General features: G+C 37.3%; 5 protein-coding genes across 7 annotated transcripts; 2 read left to right on the top strand and 3 right to left on the bottom strand.

The window, feature by feature from the left end:
• Positions 1 to 54: 54 nt before the first annotated feature.
• LOC145737051 (uncharacterized) lies at positions 55 to 3,106 on the bottom strand. The gene is given in 6 exon segments (XM_081991642.1): positions 55 to 466; positions 530 to 706; positions 757 to 1,057; positions 1,116 to 1,510; positions 1,679 to 2,955; positions 3,013 to 3,106. Coding segments are annotated over 6 exon segments (2,370 nt in total). The 5' UTR covers positions 3,050 to 3,106; the 3' UTR covers positions 55 to 283.
• A 121-nt stretch (positions 3,107 to 3,227) lies between these two features.
• Positions 3,228 to 16,561, top strand: LOC145737040 (ras-specific guanine nucleotide-releasing factor RalGPS1-like). 3 transcript variants are annotated; one of them, XM_081991625.1, is made up of 13 exons: positions 3,228 to 3,413; positions 8,337 to 8,448; positions 10,963 to 11,132; positions 11,621 to 11,879; positions 11,946 to 12,109; positions 12,176 to 12,318; positions 12,728 to 12,956; positions 13,013 to 13,207; positions 13,267 to 13,320; positions 13,684 to 13,878; positions 15,121 to 15,297; positions 15,436 to 15,557; positions 16,343 to 16,561. In XM_081991625.1, the coding sequence occupies exons 2-13, from the start codon at positions 8,380 to 8,382 to the stop codon at positions 16,462 to 16,464; spliced, it is 1,899 nt and encodes a 632-aa protein (XP_081847751.1). In that variant the 5' UTR covers positions 3,228 to 3,413; positions 8,337 to 8,379; the 3' UTR covers positions 16,465 to 16,561. The 3 variants fall into 3 exon arrangements, with proteins under 3 accessions (XP_081847751.1, XP_081847752.1, XP_081847753.1); XM_081991626.1 differs by having other exon boundaries at positions 3,228 to 3,422; XM_081991627.1 differs by lacking the exon at positions 13,267 to 13,320.
• LOC145737048 (uncharacterized) lies at positions 4,109 to 5,149 on the top strand. Its single transcript, XM_081991638.1, has one exon. The coding sequence runs from the start codon at positions 4,491 to 4,493 to the stop codon at positions 4,956 to 4,958; it is 468 nt and encodes a 155-aa protein (XP_081847764.1). The 5' UTR covers positions 4,109 to 4,490; the 3' UTR covers positions 4,959 to 5,149.
• On the bottom strand, positions 6,518 to 7,106 carry LOC145737049 (uncharacterized). Its single transcript, XM_081991639.1, has one exon. It carries the CDS (start codon positions 7,085 to 7,087, stop codon positions 6,656 to 6,658), a length of 432 nt encoding a protein of 143 aa, XP_081847765.1. The 5' UTR covers positions 7,088 to 7,106; the 3' UTR covers positions 6,518 to 6,655.
• bc10 (BLCAP apoptosis inducing factor bc10) lies at positions 16,540 to 17,167 on the bottom strand. The gene has a single exon (XM_081991641.1). It carries the CDS (start codon positions 16,946 to 16,948, stop codon positions 16,715 to 16,717), a length of 234 nt encoding a protein of 77 aa, XP_081847767.1. The 5' UTR covers positions 16,949 to 17,167; the 3' UTR covers positions 16,540 to 16,714.
• Between the last annotated feature and the right edge of the window lie 212 nt (positions 17,168 to 17,379).

The raw sequence follows: 17,379 nt of genomic DNA, 5'->3' as shown, positions 1-17,379 counted from the left end.
CATGATTACTAACTGGCGCTTAAGATACACGTGATTTTTGTCAAACTAAAAAAGTTCATAAAATAGTTTTTTTATTGAACAATAAGCTGCATTAATTAACTATATACAAATAATAATAAATAAGATTTACCTAACTGTACGGTTAAAGCTTTAAATAAGGGAATGAATACATATACCTATATGTCACCAGCAATCTACAGTGACATATCAATATCAAATTAAGTACAGTATATACCATTGTAACTGTAACCAGAACCAGAAAGTACAGTATTTATCAAAATAATCAGCTACATCCACTTTTCATAACAATCTGAACTTGCAGATTGCATATTTCGTCCCGTAACTGGTCTAATCCGTGTTTTATTTCCCATGATGCAAGTTTTTTGTCACATGCTTGCTTACTTTCAGCCAATAGTTGTCTTACACTCTCCTCGTCATATTGTATGTTAAAAGAATGGTTATTCACCTGTCAAACCATACTACGTTATAATAATTGCTCTATAATAAAGTCTATTGATCAACTAACTACCTTATTGCAGAGGGTGTAAGATGATTTAAGGTCCTTGGACAATCTTTGAAAAAAGTACTTTTCACTCTCCAATCCACTAAGACGGCTCTGGTACTCTTTTAGGGAGTGCTCGTACCGTTGACGCACTTTGGACTCTTCCAAACGTTCAATGGTTTGTTGAAGGTCCGAAGAGTTCAACTAAACAATTCCTGCCTAAGAATGTTTCCTTGCTGTGACGTTTAACTTCCGGTGACTTGTTTCAGTGCTTCTCCTAATTCAAGCCTCAGATTGGTCACATTCTCCTCCAAAAGCTCTTTCTCCACTAACTGGTTGCGTAGATTTTGTATCAATTCTTCCTGTGAGTTACACTTTAATCTTAAATCAGTAAAAACTGCCTCTGACCTGGTCAGAGTCAATTTGAGTGAGTGGTGCTCTTCAGCTAAGTTGTCATACATGTTTCGCAGAGTTTCTAGTTGTTTTTCAGCATAGTTGCGCCCTTTCATGTGCTCCTTGACTTTACGTAACAACGTGCGATTGTTCCGGTCCATTCTAAAGTATTTACACACAACATTTGCAAGTGACATCTGTCAAACTGGATCTGACATACCTTAATTGTTTTTCTTTTAATTCCCGATCGCGCACCTGCAACAGCACTTCCAGTTCTTTGACGCGCCTTTTAGGGTCGTTGCGTAGCGCCACAACCTCCAACCTCCCAAACTTGCCTTTCAAAGCCCTAAATCGTTCCTCTAAGTACTTCAATCTTATATCCACGTGACTTTCAAACTCCTCAGTGTTGAGATTGTCAAAAAAGTTTGTCACATACTCCTCAATGCTTTTCAGCACTGTTTTAGTGTAGTTTTGTTGCTTCAATTCGACTTTTTGGTCGTCGGTTGCCCGTTCCAAGCTGTTGGTCTCTGATTGGTCTTTAGTACTGTCTCTTTCTGATTTATCCATGGTTTCAGTTTTTTGGTGCAGGTTATCCTTTACCTGGTTTGGAAAACCCTTGAATAAAACTTAAGTTAAAATTAAAAATTCAAATTTGTTAGGTTAGAAATATTCAGTAGGCAACCAGACATACAAAACCTTTTGGCATCTGTCTGACAAATGTCAACTGTCAAGTTCTGAGGAACCACATTTTTAGGAAAACCCTAAACAAAATAAAACACCTACCAGATCATAATTCTCTTTAAACTGAGCAAACTGACTGCGCAACATCTCAATTTGCCGTTCCACACTGACTTTGTCAGCTTTCTGACCATTGAGCTCCACTTGCAAAGCAGCAATTTGAGCTTTGAGTTGGTGGATTTGTTGTTCCTTGGTTTGTTCACTCTCTTGCACTTGCTGCAGCCTTAAATTGCTTTCTTTCCTCCTTAAATCAAGCCCTTCAATCTCACTCTCTTTGTGCTGTAACATTTTCTGCAGTACTATGCATTTTGAGGTAATGGTAGAGTTTTCTTCAATCAGTCGCGTAACGTCGAGGTTTTTAATTGATAATTGAGTTTTTAGCCCTGTTAACATTTCCTCACTTGGGTTTTGACAGCAATTTTGACATGGTGTTAAACTGATGATGGGTTCTATAGGGACAAATTCTAAATTGAACTTTTCCAGTTTCTGCAAGAGTTGAGACTTTTCTTTCAGTGCCTCCAGCTGTGCATTATCAAGCTCAGATTTGCATTCAGTTAATTTGAGTTGTAACTTTGAATTGTCTGCTTTTAAGTGTTCCACCTGGATTTGGCATGATTGAAGCTCAGATTTAGTGTTTTGCCATTGATTGAATTGTGTTTTGTACCAAAATTTCAATCTGTCAGCCTCCTTAAGTTGAACAGTTAAGTCACTGGCAACCAGTTTTAAGTTGGCACTTTGTTTCAGTTCTTGCTGCCACTCTACATAGTGTTGAGACACTTTTTCTTTGAGACTGGCCACCAAACCTTTATTAACCTGTGATTTGGTTTCAAGTTCAGCTAAACTGATTTTCAACCCTTTACACTCCATTTCAAGGTTATGTTTCTCTCTCTGCAGCTTTGTGTTCCACTCCCTCAGTTTTGTGTTAGTGGTTCACAGTCCTTGGACCTCTTTTTCCACTTGCAGTGAGTTATGACAGTTAACTAGGCGATTAATCTGCTTATTAGCCTTTATGAGTTCTGTCTCAAGCTCCTGGTTTCTTTTAACTAATTCCTGCACTCTCTGACTGGTGGCCAGCCCCAAACTGTGCTGAATCTGGTCATTGACGTCACCCTCACTCTTCTGGACAACCCGCGGAACCAAAGGTGATCCAGAATGGGGCTCCGGGTGTTTGGTAGGGTTAACCAAGTGTAGGAGCTCAGTGTACTCATCTTGATAAAGACTGAGACCTGACAAACTAGACTGTAGGCTGTCTGAATTGTAGGAACTGTTTGAAGCTAACTCTGCATTGTCCATGGTCCATGACGGCCCCAACAAAGTACCACCTGAAATTTGAAATAGGGATGACGTGATTCACTAATTTGAAGGTAAACAGAACAGACACTGGACTGGAGGAAGTTGTAAACACTTTTCAATCATGTGTTGATGTGGGATGTGGCATGTGGTATATTTGTGATGATCTGAAATCTTTTTACTTTGATAGTTTAGTACATTGTTCACGTGACCCCTGGGTATAACTATTTTTATATGGTCACGTGACTTATTTTTCATCAGGAGGACATGATTTTGTTTATTTTCGGAATGTCACTTGTCACTGTCAGAGTTTATTTGTTTTAATTTTTCTTTTGGATCTATTTGTATTTAATTGAATTTATTGATATTAATAAAGTGTTTGTGAAGATGTGGAATTCACAGTTTTTACTCCTTTTAGGTTCAGAGTACTTCTAAACACCTGGTACAACCCAAACCAAGGATCAAGTTCTACGTGTTCGAAAGTTTGTGGGTCAGTAGGGTAACTACTTTATTTTATTTATTTACTTGCATGTGATTTATGCCCTTTGTGAAGGGCTATTAGTTTCAAAACCGGTAATCTCTTTGCTCACATCCAGAAGTTTGATTTTTTTTTAGCAATTGGTGCATGCACCTATTTACCTACTTTCCAGATATCTAAACACATTAAATTGAGGTTATTTTTATTATGTTTTTGCAATATGTATTACATGTCTATATTTAGCAGAATATTTATTTGTACATTTGAGCAGTTTTTTCTAAAACAAAGTTTTAGAGTTTCAGTTTCACTGAAACTCATGACATAAACTTAGGCTTTACAGTGGTTGGTATTCTTGTTTGTAGGTGGTTAAATTCAGGGATGGGTATAAAATAATACAGGGTGTCCTGTGACAAAGACATCAATTGATATAAAAACTAATGCAAGGAAAGTTTGGTAACTTAGTAAAATCAGCATGCCTAACTAAAATATTTTGTTATGACACTTCCGGTTATACCAGAAGTAGGTACATACCAACTTGCTTATTTTAAATGTAACACAAAAACAAATTTTCAAAACTTACAGGTTTCTAGTTTTTGTTATAACAATTAACAATCTATCTTTTGTTGTAGGCCACCCTGTATAATACATTAGGTGTATAAAATCATGTAATATTATATACCTATAAGGGGGAACATTTCAACCTATTACAGTTCTTATGTAACTGGCCCTAGGTATAAAATAATGATCATGGAAGTGGAATAAGAGCCTGGTAATCCAGGACCGAACTTACTTCAAATTATGCGGATTTTGCTAGTCCAAGATAAGTTGTTATATTTAGTGAACTTATTCGGTCCTGATTTGTACATTTTAGAATGTATAAGTTCCGATATCTCCCTCTCCAATTACGTAACAATCATATTCATCTTCCGTGCCTCTCTATATCGTCTAAATTGAAGAAAGTGAAAGTGCTTTTAAACAATATGTATAAATAGTAAAACCATCAAAAAAACGAATCATTTCACAGCAACTGCCTTGTACTTACAGGGTATTTGTTGTTTCTTGGAGTCTGATATTATCCAATCAAAAGTTATGTCTTTTCTAAAAGCGGCAGCACTTTTAGGTGCTTTGACGATAGTAAGTGGCGGTTACCTGGATGGAGGAGATTACGATCAAAATCAAGGTGGCCATCAGCAAGAATATTCTCAAGCGATCGAAGTGACCAAACATGTTCCTGTTCCGATCTACCAACACGAAACCGTGCCGATTCCCCATGCCGTACCGGTTCCAGTACCAAAACCGGTGGCGATACCAGTAGCCCAGCCCTATCCCGTTCACATTAAGGTACCTCATCCAGTGGCGGTTCCAGTGATCAAAACGATCACCGTTCCAGTGGAGAAACCAGTGCCGTACCGAATTGAGAAGGAAGTGTACTATCACGTGGAGAAACCAGTTCCAGTGCCGGTGGAAAAGCAGGTTCCCGTTAAAATTAGCAACCCCATACCAGTTAAGGTGCCCGTTTACAAAGTGGTATACCACAATGAGAAGAAACATTATTAAGATAACGGTTTATCTTAGCTGATTGGAGTACACCCAAGACTGATACACACATCATCCTCATTTTCATTTCTGTCGCCATTTATTTGTAATTATTGTTGATTGTTAATAAATTTGGTTGTTATTATAACACACTCTGAATATCCATGCAAGGGACAGAGAAACTGCCTGCTAACTAATGCGCCAGACAAAGATTGAAAGATTGAAAATTAGTCAAAGAAATAAGTAGGCCTTGATTTTCTGTCCTTGTAACTGACAGAGAAACTTTGATAATTGCATGCGCGAGACAAAGAAGGCGGTGATTGTGCTGCGATGTTGTCAAACGTCTCTGATTCTGAATTCGTCGACTAGATTACTTGCAAAACTAATTTTGTGACTAAAACACTCCTAGTCATTTCCATTTATTTTGATAATCGATTTGCTCTGTCTTTAGTTCGTTTTCTGTATACATTTGTTGATAAAAACTTGGTAGGCCAATAACAAGATTATGTAACTAATCTAGTGGAGGAATTCAGATAAATTCGACGAAGTTTTGGACTACTAGTATTTTATTAGGGTTTTCACCTATAAAGGACACGTCACGTGACCATTAAGGTGAAAATGTTCTAAAGTTCACGTGATCATTTTTCCTACAGGAAATTTCTGTAGGTTACGTGACTGTTTTCGACTATGAAACTCTTACGTTACGAAGGTCATGTGACTATTTTCAAACGTCGAATGGGATCTTAAAAGGTCACGTGACTTTACTATAAATAATACGTCACGTTTTATAGTTTGTACAGTTTAGCGAAAATTATGGTTTTTAAAGAGTGCCTCGGAAATAACAGCAGTGACAGTTGTCTTTACACACAGTTGTCATACGTCATTTTGTACAATGGCTACATTCGTTTTCACGCTTCATGGAGCGAGCAGAGCTTTTTAGACGTCACGATGACGTAATTTAGCAAAACCATAATTTGAACAACTGTCAAATTACGTCATTGTGACGTCAAAAAAGCTCTGCTCGCTCCATGGAGCGTGAAAACGAATGCGGCCAATAATGTTTCGATTTTGTATTATGTCACCGCCTACTATACTAGAAAGCCTAGAAGGTGCTTGTCAAAAATTCCAATATGGCGGATGTAGTGGTGACAGTGTGTGGTGTATAATATACAGTTTGTATATTACTTGTTTAGGCTGGACTTGATTGTGTATAAAAAGCCTTATCTATACATATCTGGATCGGGGATGAACCTTTTTTTGATTTTTCACTAACAACTAGCAATTAACTACACTAAAAAATTTAAAAAAAACATACTTTTTACTGCATCTGCATACGTTTGTGTTTAAAACGAAAACCGCTAACGCCGCCATTAAAAGTGACATTTTAGGCTTTCTAGTATAGAGGGCGGTGATTATGTTCTTAGTTTGAAAATTAATTGTGTGAAAAGCAAGTTGATTTGACGTTGTCAAATTGTTGCCATGTTCTGTCAAAGTGACTGTTGAAAAATTTTGCTTTTGACGTTTTCCGTTTTCATTCTTGTTTTGTATCGTATTCTTACTAGAAAATATAGACAAGAAAATAATTATTAAATACTTTTTTTATTAACAAAATAATAACAATAACAATAATTTTATTATTAAAAAGTAGGAAAGTGAAAAAGTTATGAGGAAAATCGTGGGTTGATCAGTCTTGCGTCTTTTGGTCACTTTGAAACAAATCAGTGTTTGCTGTGATGGTAAACGACTTTGTAGACGGGCACCTTGTACGGAACCGGTTTGGTGATCTTAACTGGAACGTGTTTTTCTACCGGAACGGGATATGGTTTTTCCACGTGGTACGGTACTTCCTTTTCTACCTTGTACGGTACCGGTTTCTCCACTGGGATGGTGATGGTTTTGATGACGGGCACGGCGACCGGTTGAGGCACGTTAATGTGAATCGGGTAAGGCTGGGCGACTGGGACGGCCACCGGTTTCGGTACCGGAACCGGAACGGCATGCGGAACGGGAACCGTTTCATGTTTGTACACTGGAACAGGCACGTGTTTGGTCACTTCGACGGTGTGGGACAGTTCGTGTCCGCCGTGCTCGTAACCGGCCCTCGCCACTCCTATTATACACAACACTAACATGCTCTTCGTGATCGCCATGATGGTACAATTACTAAATCAAAATGTCGACTGATAATTCTAATTTAAATCTCCAATCTTTATATATACCTTACAAATTGTACTTTCACTCTGAATCAACGAGAGATAGTGAAAGTGATTCTGTTCCTTCCGGTAAATTATTTTTTGTTGTTTATAGTTACGTCAAAATATCCTTTGATTTAACTCTCTGAAGCAATTCAATAACGCGTGACATATGTGTCATAGGCCGCATTCGTTTTCAAGCTCCATGGAGCGAACAGAGCGTTTTTCACGTCACAATGACGTAATTTGACAGTTGTTCAAATTATGCTGTTGCTAAATTACGTCATCGTGACGTCAAAAACGCTCTGCTCGCTCCATGGAGCTTGACAGAGTTTTTGAAATTTAAGTTCCATGATTGTCCATGAAGCTGTACAATTATTGTAAAACAATTTTCAAAACGTTGAACAATGTTTCATTTGAGACTGAATCAGTTCTTGACTTGACTGCTACGGTATGGACATTTATACGTCAATAGGGTGCCAGTGAAATAGGTTTTTCAACATTTAGGTTAATCAGTTTGCCAATTTTCTAGATTTTTGGACAAAAGCTCTTTTAACGACTGTTTCCTATTTCCTCAACTATAAGCTGTATACACAGCTGAAAAGAGAAAGCTGTGGTTAACATATAACTCATTAGTGCAGAAGCGAGACGACTTCCGATGTTTTTGTTTTATTGTTTATAATAATAACAATAACTGATCCAGTTAATAAACTGATGTGTATATTAAACGAAATTCTTCTGGACTGTCAGACTGATTTTTTTTATCACGTGACGCAAATTTCATTCTCTAGAAAATGTTTTTGCACTAAAAGCCCTCCAAGGAATTACTACTATTGCTATAGTCAAATGTCAGTTATGACGATTTTGTTTAAAACAACTAATTTAAACGAGTTAAAGGAAAGTATTATAGTTATGTGTATTAGTAACTTAAGTGAGAGGATAATTTCAGTTGAATGATGGACTTAATCTGGGAATGCCAAACACTTTCGAAAAGTAATTAAGTGACGCAATAAACGTGACCACATAGGCGTGGTCGGTGTTTTTGCTACTCGTTTGTCGGTGACATTTATGATTGCAACAAATTTGAAATCAGACTCTTGTCTAAACTGACAGGAAAAATTTTTGAGGAGAAAACAGAATTTTGCTAATAATTTAAATGACGATAATCACATTTTTGAAATTGAAACAAGTTTTGTTTGTTTTGCAGTTAAAACACTAAAAGACAGGACCATCACCAACATGACCTGAAAATGTTACGCTATTCCGAGATACCGCGAGATTTTACTGCCGACAATTTGGCCACTTTCAAAATATGCGAGGTAAGTGTATACAATAATATTTAATTTAACTAGTTTATATTAGGTCAATGGCTGATTAATATTTAAAAAAATCACGGGTATTGGCGTTTCATGATAAGAGATACTCCCTCTGGTGATCAGTTATGAAAACAGTTTCGGGCATCCCAGCTGTCATTTCTCTGTTTGTTTACATTGATTTTGGTTAAGAGTTTAGCCACCGCCCTCTATACTAGAAAGCCTAAAGCTCGGTTCTCATGTATCCGGAATTATAATGGAGCGCGGGGTGCGGAACGTGCGGAATGAATGCTTTTTACGCACGGAAAACAACTTGTCGTTCACATGTGACGAGTGACACAGCTACGGAATGGTTGACGGAATAAGTGTTAATACAAGTGGGTTTTACAGGCGATTTTGTCCTTAACTGTCCTTTCAAACTGTGTTTCTAGCAGTTCAAATTTTGACACTGTTTTTCTAACTGACTATACTCGATTTTTTAGTGTTTTTTTAGACTATTGGATAGGAAATTTAATAAGGATTCCAAAAATGTGCTTAAAACTGTCATTTTCACACCACAAATAGGTTTTACAGGCGATTTTGTCCTTGACTGTCCTTTCAAACTGTGTTTCTGTTAATTCAAACTTTGACACTGTTTTTCTCTCTGACTGTACTCAATTTGGTAGTGTTTTTTTAGGTTAGTAGATAGGAAATTTAATGAGGATTCCAAAAATGTACTTAAATCAAACATTTTCTTACTAGAAGTGGGTTTCACCAGCGATTTTGTCCCTGACTGTCCTTCCGAACTGAATTTCTTTTAGTTCAAGATTTGACACTGCTTTTCTCCCAGACTGTACCACATTTTATACGGTTTTTCCAAGTAACTGAATAGGAAATTTAACGAGGATTTCAAAAATGTGCTTAAAACTGTCATTTTCTCATTCCAAGTGGGTTTTACAGGCGATTTTGTCCTTGACTGTCCTTTCAAACTGTGTTTCTAGCAGTTCAAATTTTGACACTGTTTTTCTAACTGACTATACTCGATTTTTTAGTGTTTTTTTACACTATTGGATAGGAAATTTAATAAGGATTCCAAAAATGTGCTTAAAACTGTCATTTTCACACCACAAATGGGTTTTACAGGCGATTTTGTCCTTGACTGTCCTTTCAAACTGTGTTTCTAGCAGTTCAAATTTTGACACTGTTTTTCTAACTGACTATACTCGATTTTTTAGTGTTTTTTTTAGACTATTGGATAGGAAATTTAATAAGGATTCCAAAAATGTGCTTAAAACTGTCATTTTCACACCACAAATAGGTTTTACAGGCGATTTTGTCCTTGACTGTCCTTTCAAACTGTGTTTCTAGCAGTTCAAATTTTGACACTGTTTTTCTAACTGACTATACTCGATTTTTTAGTGTTTTTTTTAGACTATTGGATAGGAAATTTAACGAGGATTCCAGAAATGTGCTTAAAACTGTCATTTTCACACCACAAATAGGTTTTACAGGCGATTTTGTCCTTGACTGTCCTTTCAAACTGTGTTTCTAGCAGTTCAAATTTTGACACTGTTTTTCTAACTGACTATACTCGATTTTTTAGTGTTTTTTTAGACTATTGGATAGGAAATTTAATAAGGATTCCAAAAATGTGCTTAAAACTGTCATTTTCACACCACAAATGGGTTTTACAGGCGATTTTGTCCTTGACTGTCCTTTCAAACTGTGTTTCTGTTAATTCAAACTTTGACACTGTTTTTCTCTCTGACTGTACTCAATTTGGTAGTGTTTTTTTAGGTTAGTAGATAGGAAATTTAATGAGGATTCCAAAAATGTACTTAAATCAAACATTTTCTTACTAGAAGTGGGTTTCACCAGCGATTTTGTCCCTGACTGTCCTTCCGAACTGTATTTCTTTTAGTTCAAGATTTGACACTGCTTTTCTCCCAGACTGTACCACATTTTATACGGTTTTTCCAAGTAACTGAATAGGAAATTTAACGAGGATTTCAAAAATGTGCTTAAAACTGTCATTTTCTCATTCCAAGTGGGTTTTACAGGCGATTTTGTCCTTGACTGTCCTTTCAAACTGTGTTTCTGGCAGATCAAACTTTGATACTGTTTTGACAAGCACCTTCTAGGCTTTCTAGTATAGTAGGCGGTGGTTTAGCACATGAAGTGACAGTGTGTCATATTATTTATAATGTTAGGTTAGGAACGGGTTGCCCGATTTTTAGTTCAACTGGCGCTGCGATCTTAACTTGAAACGGCCAATAGTACACACTCGAATGTCGTCTGGTAAAACCCTCTGAACAAACAGAGAGAAACATAGCTAATTAAACGCGCGAGACAAAGACAGAACACCTAATAAAATATCTAGTAGGCTAAAACTTCAGGGCAATGTTGCCAGAAGCTTATCTGAATTCATTCACTGGATTAGTTACGTAATATTGTTATTGGCCTATTGGATCATTCCTGTTTGGTCTGGTTTCTGAATTTTAGCATCATTGTGATCTGTATATGTACATATATTTTTTTTAGAATAACGATGATATGACCGGACTACACTTGTCCGGAAACGATCAAAGAATCTCCAACGATGCTAAATGTGTCCAGAAAACTCTGGACGCAGTCAAACACAGGAAAAATTCTGTACCTGCAGCGGTGACCAGTGGCTTACAACCTGAAAGCTGTTTTTACAGTCATAATAGGTATAATAATGCATTTTTCTACTACTTCTGTAGAAAATAAAGCTTTCCTTTCTCATTTAAGAGATCCTCCTAGGAATTGAAAGTCTGAAGACTTGAAACTAGTCTGAAACCATGAAAACTGACTTGAAAAGCACATTTTAACCCTTCAAGCTAGTTTTCATGGGTTTGAAGACTGAAAATTAGTCTAAAAACCATGAAAACTCAGTTGAAAGGCACATTTTAAGCCTCCAAGTCAATTTTCCTGAGTTTTACTACAATTTTCATGGGTTTGAAGTCAACTTTTGAGCCTAGACACCTGAAATTAGTTTAAAAACCATTAAAATCAGAATTTGACTACTTTAAAAATTCCTAAGCAAATATCTCCCTTCTGAGGTCCTTAAGGACAAAATGTCTTTCTGAGGATTTGAGGGAGAATTAAATTCCCTACAATTTTTGCCTCTAATGCCTGAATTTTGCCATATGAATATGAAGCAAAACTTTAATTTCAGAAACTCATCACTCAAACCTGTACCTGTTCATACCAAAACTCAAAGTTTGCCGAATCGCGCTTGCCATAGCAACTACAGCTGTGCCGTTTTCGATATTCTTCGGATCGCTCCCGAGGACTTTGCCACTCAATTGACCATCCTGGATTGGCCGGTCTTTTCCAGTATTCAGCCGGACGAATTGACGAGTTGCGGCTGGAACAAGAAGAACAAACTGAATGTCGCATCCAACGTTGTCACGTTTTCGCGCCGATTTAATCACGTAACGTTAAACGAATTGTTAGCATTTTCTCGTCAGTCATTGCTTTCTCTTCTTTTTACTGTTCAGGTATGTTTTTGGGTCGTTCAAGAAATACTGGCCGGTCCAACTGTCAAACAGAGAGCGGAAACGTTAACGTTTTTCGTAAAAATAGCGAGGAAACTGTACGAACTGAATAATTTTCACTCGCTCTTTGCCATTGTGTCTGCGTTACAGTGCGTCTCTGTTTATAGGTAATTTGATTGTTTTTGCCCCCTCTCCCCTCAGTTGTCTCAAAATACTGTCAAATCTTGGTCTAGACTGTCAAAAACGTGGAGTTGCGTAGCGAAAAAGGACCGACAAACGTTTGACAGATTGGCTGAGGTGTTTTCAGACGAAAACAATTGGGCAAACTTAAGAAGTCACATCGAAAGCCTTAAATTGCCCTGCATTCCGTATTTGGGTAAGTCTCAACTAATTTTGAAATTGCAACCTGTCAAGAATCACAGAGTCACGTGATTTTTAAAATGTACTTTAAACGCTGTAAAATGTTATTTAGACAGTTGTAAAAGGCTAAAATTGTAGGAGCCACGTCACGTGACGTTGTTTTTGTTGCAATTCTGAGCTTGCAACACTGTAAAGGCCAGTTGACACCTGGCAAAATTAATCACGTGACTGTAAAAACAGTTTGAACTAAGAAAACGTTGGTAAATGAAATGCTGATCATGCAATTCAGAGCGTGCAACACTGTTATGGTTGACACACATTAAAAGGACAAAATGACGTCTCGAGTACTCCCGAGCCTCCATTTTGAATTTTCTGCCAAAAACCCAACTTTTATACCTTGATATGAGTTGAAGAGTAATTTTCAGGGTTGTACTTGACCGATTTGGTGTACATCGACATGGCTCATCCGCATTCTGGTGGACTGGAGTCTCAGCAACGAACCTTCAAAATGAACAATATACTCAGAATAATCTCAAATTATCAACAGCACTCGGACTACTCGAATCTCACTAAAATACCTCACATTATCGACTATTTAAACTCGATTCGTTACATCGAAGAATTGCAAAAATTTGTGGAGGATGACCAGTACAAGTAAAACTAAAATCACCGTCCGCTGGGACAAATTAAAAGACAGACAACATTTGCAGATTGTCTTTAAAACTGGAACCGCCAAATTCATCAAACAACAGTTCCAAGGAATCGGTTCAGGAAACGGTTGCGGGTATTGCCTCGCTCAGTTTGTCGCCGGCGCGCGCTTCTTCCGGTTCTTTGCGATTGCAGGCCGCCACTTCCGGACGAAAATTCGTTCCCGCTCACCGGAAGTGTCGCAGTTTAGGAACCAAGTAAGTGGCGACCTCTCTATTTGCGTTTCGTATGCCATTTTTTTTACCGGTGAGTTTAGGTTTCGTAGCGCCAGTCTACCGAGAAATTTTCACAAACCGGGAAACTCGTTTGGGTAAGTCCCGTGAATGAGAAACTTTTATAGTCTGCTTGCAGTATACGAGATCGGTAGAATCTTAAATTATCATCGGGTTCTACAATTTTTTTAACAATGTGACCATTGATTTCACGTTTCATGTTTGACAATCTTGAATTTTCCTTATATCGGTGAAACGTCCTACTGTGTAGATATTTGACAAATAATGTCAAATCCAACGCACGCTAGTTTCGTAGATTGTAATGCATTTTTTTTTTCAGTTGCCGGACATTATTATTACACATCGTTTTATGTTACTGTTATTTTTGGCTACATATTTAGACGTTTGAATTATTTATTCTAGTCACTGCAGATTGTAAGTATATAATTTGAACATTTCAGTATATTTACGAAATCGCACCTAGTGGAAACCGTCGATATACAACCAGGTGTATCTAAAACGTTTCATCTTTTGGACGATTCCGAGCTGGAAGGTTCGCAATTTGCCGATCCGACTGTTTTAACATCACCGACCAACGATTTAATGCCGTTGCAAGAGTCACACAACACCGAAGACAGTTGCACTTTGCTCACTAGGTATAAAATCAGCTTTTTCTCTCTCTCATTACCTACCCATGAGATATACTATAGCAAGAACTTAGTGTTATTCCTAAAACTTGATTTTTCAGTTACGCATTGTGTGACATCATTTCAATTTAGTTTGGTTTTTGCTATAGCTGTCAAATTGTCTGTGGTACTAGGGCTCTATTGTCATTTTGACAGCAGAGATAATTTTAAATACACTTACCATAGAGAAAGTTGTAGAAAAAGTATAGTATTCTACAGGTGTGGTAAATCCAAAACCGACCATAGGAAAACCGTGTAACGGACAGAGAAACGTAGGTAATTGCATGCGCGGGAGAAAGACAGAAAACGAAAAAAATATCAAGTAGGCCATATTTTCAGCGCGCTGTTGCCGAACGCCGTAAGTAAGTTTGTCGAAGGTATTGAATACATACGGCGTTTGGCAACAGCGCGCTAAAAATGTGGCCTACTTGATATTTTTTTCGTTTTCTGTCTTTCTCCCGCGCATGCAATTACCTACGTTTCTCTGTCCGTTACGCGGTTTTCCTATGGTCGGTTTTGGATTTACCACACCTGTATATGCATGTATAGTCTATACGAAGTCAATTGGGACAGGTCAAAATACGGGGTTCGATCAACACACCACATAAAGCATAGGAAAAAACGAGCAAATTTGTATGTGATTGTCCCCCGTAGAAATTTGCAGCGAGTCAACGTGGACTTGATGTGTGAGTGTCTCCAATAATTCTGAGTATAACCACCGTAAAGCTGTTTGATTGGTTGCACCACAGTTTCTATTGGCCAGCATTTTAAAAACTATTTTTAGTTTTTTCAGATGCTTGTTAGACCCTCGATTAGCTTCCGTACTTGTGAAAAAGGCAGTGCAGTCCGGTATTTAGAGTTTTCATTCGTATCATATTAAAATATAAATAATATTGTTCAGTGTGTGTTTACATATTTAATACAGTTCTTGGGGGTTTAAGTTACATTGTTTATTAATAATGATACCTTTTTCTTACTTGCTTTATTGATCAGTTCATGCAAAAAGCGCCTTAATAAATTTTTATAACGCCGCCCATGTTTAACAAAGATGCCGACGATTATTCCACCAGAATTGTTTTTTGAGTAGTTTCAACTGACTTCGTATATACTATACCAATGTCTATTACTCAATCGACGATTTTACTTTTTGAGTAATAGCTATCATTACATAATACTCTAAACTCCTACTAATTTCCTAAGTTTTATTATTAGATTATCAGAGGACGGCATCACTTCCGATGACAGTTTGTACTGTCCGATGCAAGGATCGGTACGACGAAAAACTGTGTTGAAACAAGGACGGAAGCCCACTGTGTCGTCATGGCAACGGTACTGGTTACAGATCCGGGCCTGTTCGTTGGTCTACTTTTCGCCAAAAACATTTAAAGGGTTGGTAGATAATTTTGTGACAAATTTGTCATTTTAACAGAAAAGCAGCTTCAAAATGGCATAGAGTGACAACAGAGGTCGCCATTTTGACACTCGAGTCTGTTCGATACTAAAAGACTGTTTTGGATTAATTTCCAGACATCAAAGATCTGATTTCAAACGCGAGCCGTGCAAAATGGTTTCGTTGAGCGGTTGTCGAGCATTTTATTGCGACACCACCTTGCACCAGGACATTTTCCAGCTGGTCGACCACTGCGCAGGTAAATTACTGGCCGCATTCGTTTTCACGCTCCATGCTTCATATAGAGCGAGTCAACGTCACAAATGACTTGACAGTTGGTTGAATTATCGGTTTTTCCACCGCCTACTGTACTAGAAAGGTGATTGTCAAAAATACCAATATGGCGGAAGTAGTGGAGACAGTTTGCATTGTCAAAAATTGAGTTTTTTGTGGATTAAATGAATTTTTACGGTTTAAAATCAAGACTCAATGGTAAGTACCAGTGGCTTTCTAGTACAGTAAACTTAGTAGGTACTTGTTACATGCACAGGTATGTGAGTTACATTTTAAAGCATCCTTCAATGTGAGAGCAACAAAAATAATTTTGAATGAATGTTCTTGGTAATGACTTAAGAACCATTTATCAGTTTTGCTTACCTAGTTTCAAGGATTTACAGATTTTCTTATATTGAACAGTGTTTAAACTAGTTTGCTGTGTGTTGTGTACTTTCCAGGACAAATGTTCTAACCAATTTGTTTAGGCTGGACTTGATTGTGTATAAAAAGCTCTATCTATGCATATCTGGATTAGGAATAATTTGCAATCAAATACAGTGCACTGCATATGTTGGTGTATAAAACGAAAACCGCTAAAGCAGCCTTTAAAAATGTCATCATTTGAGGCTTTTTACTATCTAGTATAAGGGGCGGTGTTTTTGCCAAACTAGGTATGTCAAATTTGCTCCAGGAAGCGTGAAAATGAATGTGCTCACTGTTATATTTGACTGAAGCTCTCAAACAAAAACAATTTTTATTAATTTTTAGGTAATGTGTATAAATTTAGAGCAGGTACCAAAATGCTGGCTGAAAAATGGTGCAAAATGTTGCAACAGGCCTCCACTGCAGACTCCACACCTTTACCCAGTAATTTAATGTCATTTGACTGACTTTTTGTGTTTTTTAGTTTTAAGTACTACCTTGTAGTCACTTGTATGTTTTGTGATTTTCCTGTAAAGAAAGAAAATAATACAACTTTTATTATAACATACATAGTTTGAATTGAACAAAACTCACAATCTATTTAGTCAAAAATTGTTAATAAGGCAATAATGTACATTAGATGGTAATAAATACTAGATTATTAAACAAAGGCAGAAAGAAACTATAAACATTTCTACATGTCAAAAGTCGTGTTGGTTATCCTTTCTCATCTTCACATAAACCACCCCAAAACAAACAATTACTGGAACCACTGTAACACACTAAGAAAACAGTCACCAAAAACACTAAAGTGCACACTGTGCATGGTTTGCGTTCAAGGAAAAATCCTATCAAATAGAGTACCATGAACATTACATGGGTTTGTACGAGCGCCGGGTTTGACGGTTTGGGCATTAGCAGGACTGGTATCAACCATTGCAGGCAGTACATTGTTTTAATTTGGGTGAATTAAGGAATTTTTACATTCCCGCTTCACATTGTTGGATATGAATCCGTAAAGTTTTTTTCCTTAGTTACATGGCGCCAAATACATTTTATTGCAACTGGTCGAAGTAGAAATAGCAACAATTTGTAGTTAATTAATTAATTGTTGAATAATCAGAGCACAACACAATATAACCTTTTTTAAATAGCAATCTGACAATGACAATTAATTCCGGTGTTGCCAAGGCCGCATTGCGGCCCAACTCTTAACAAATATCAAAATGTTTCATAGACCTAGCAACACTGTGTTTGGCTGTTCTGAGATTTGACATCTCAACGAAATTGACACAAAACATTTCAATAGCCGCATTCGTTTTCAAGCTCCATGGGCGTGTTTGACGTCACGATGACGTAATCTCGCAAAACCATAATTTGGT

The sequence above is a fragment of the Ips typographus genome, linkage group LG13, assembly GCF_016097725.1.
Source record: "Ips typographus isolate SLU linkage group LG13, UJ_Ityp_2.0, whole genome shotgun sequence".
Classification (NCBI taxonomy): domain Eukaryota; kingdom Metazoa; phylum Arthropoda; class Insecta; order Coleoptera; family Curculionidae; genus Ips; species Ips typographus.
This window is presented reverse-complemented; position numbering and strand designations above follow the sequence as displayed.

What these genes read in the sequence shown, in the direction of transcription:
- LOC145737049 (XM_081991639.1), bottom strand. Translation starts at nt 7,087, where the DNA reads ATGGCGATCACGAAGAGCATGTTAGTGTTGTGTATAATAGGAGTGGCG.
- LOC145737040 (XM_081991625.1), top strand. Translation starts at nt 8,380, where the DNA reads ATGTTACGCTATTCCGAGATACCGCGAGATTTTACTGCCGACAATTTG. An exon ending in TGTTTTTACAGTCATAATAG is followed by an intron (nt 11,133 to 11,620) that starts GTATAATAATGC and finishes CTTTAATTTCAG; the next exon opens with AAACTCATCACTCAAACCTG. An exon ending in AGTTGCACTTTGCTCACTAG is followed by an intron (nt 13,879 to 15,120) that starts GTATAAAATCAG and finishes TTTTATTATTAG; the next exon opens with ATTATCAGAGGACGGCATCA.
- LOC145737048 (XM_081991638.1), top strand. Translation starts at nt 4,491, where the DNA reads ATGTCTTTTCTAAAAGCGGCAGCACTTTTAGGTGCTTTGACGATAGTA.
- bc10 (XM_081991641.1), bottom strand. Translation starts at nt 16,948, where the DNA reads ATGTACTGCCTGCAATGGTTGATACCAGTCCTGCTAATGCCCAAACCG.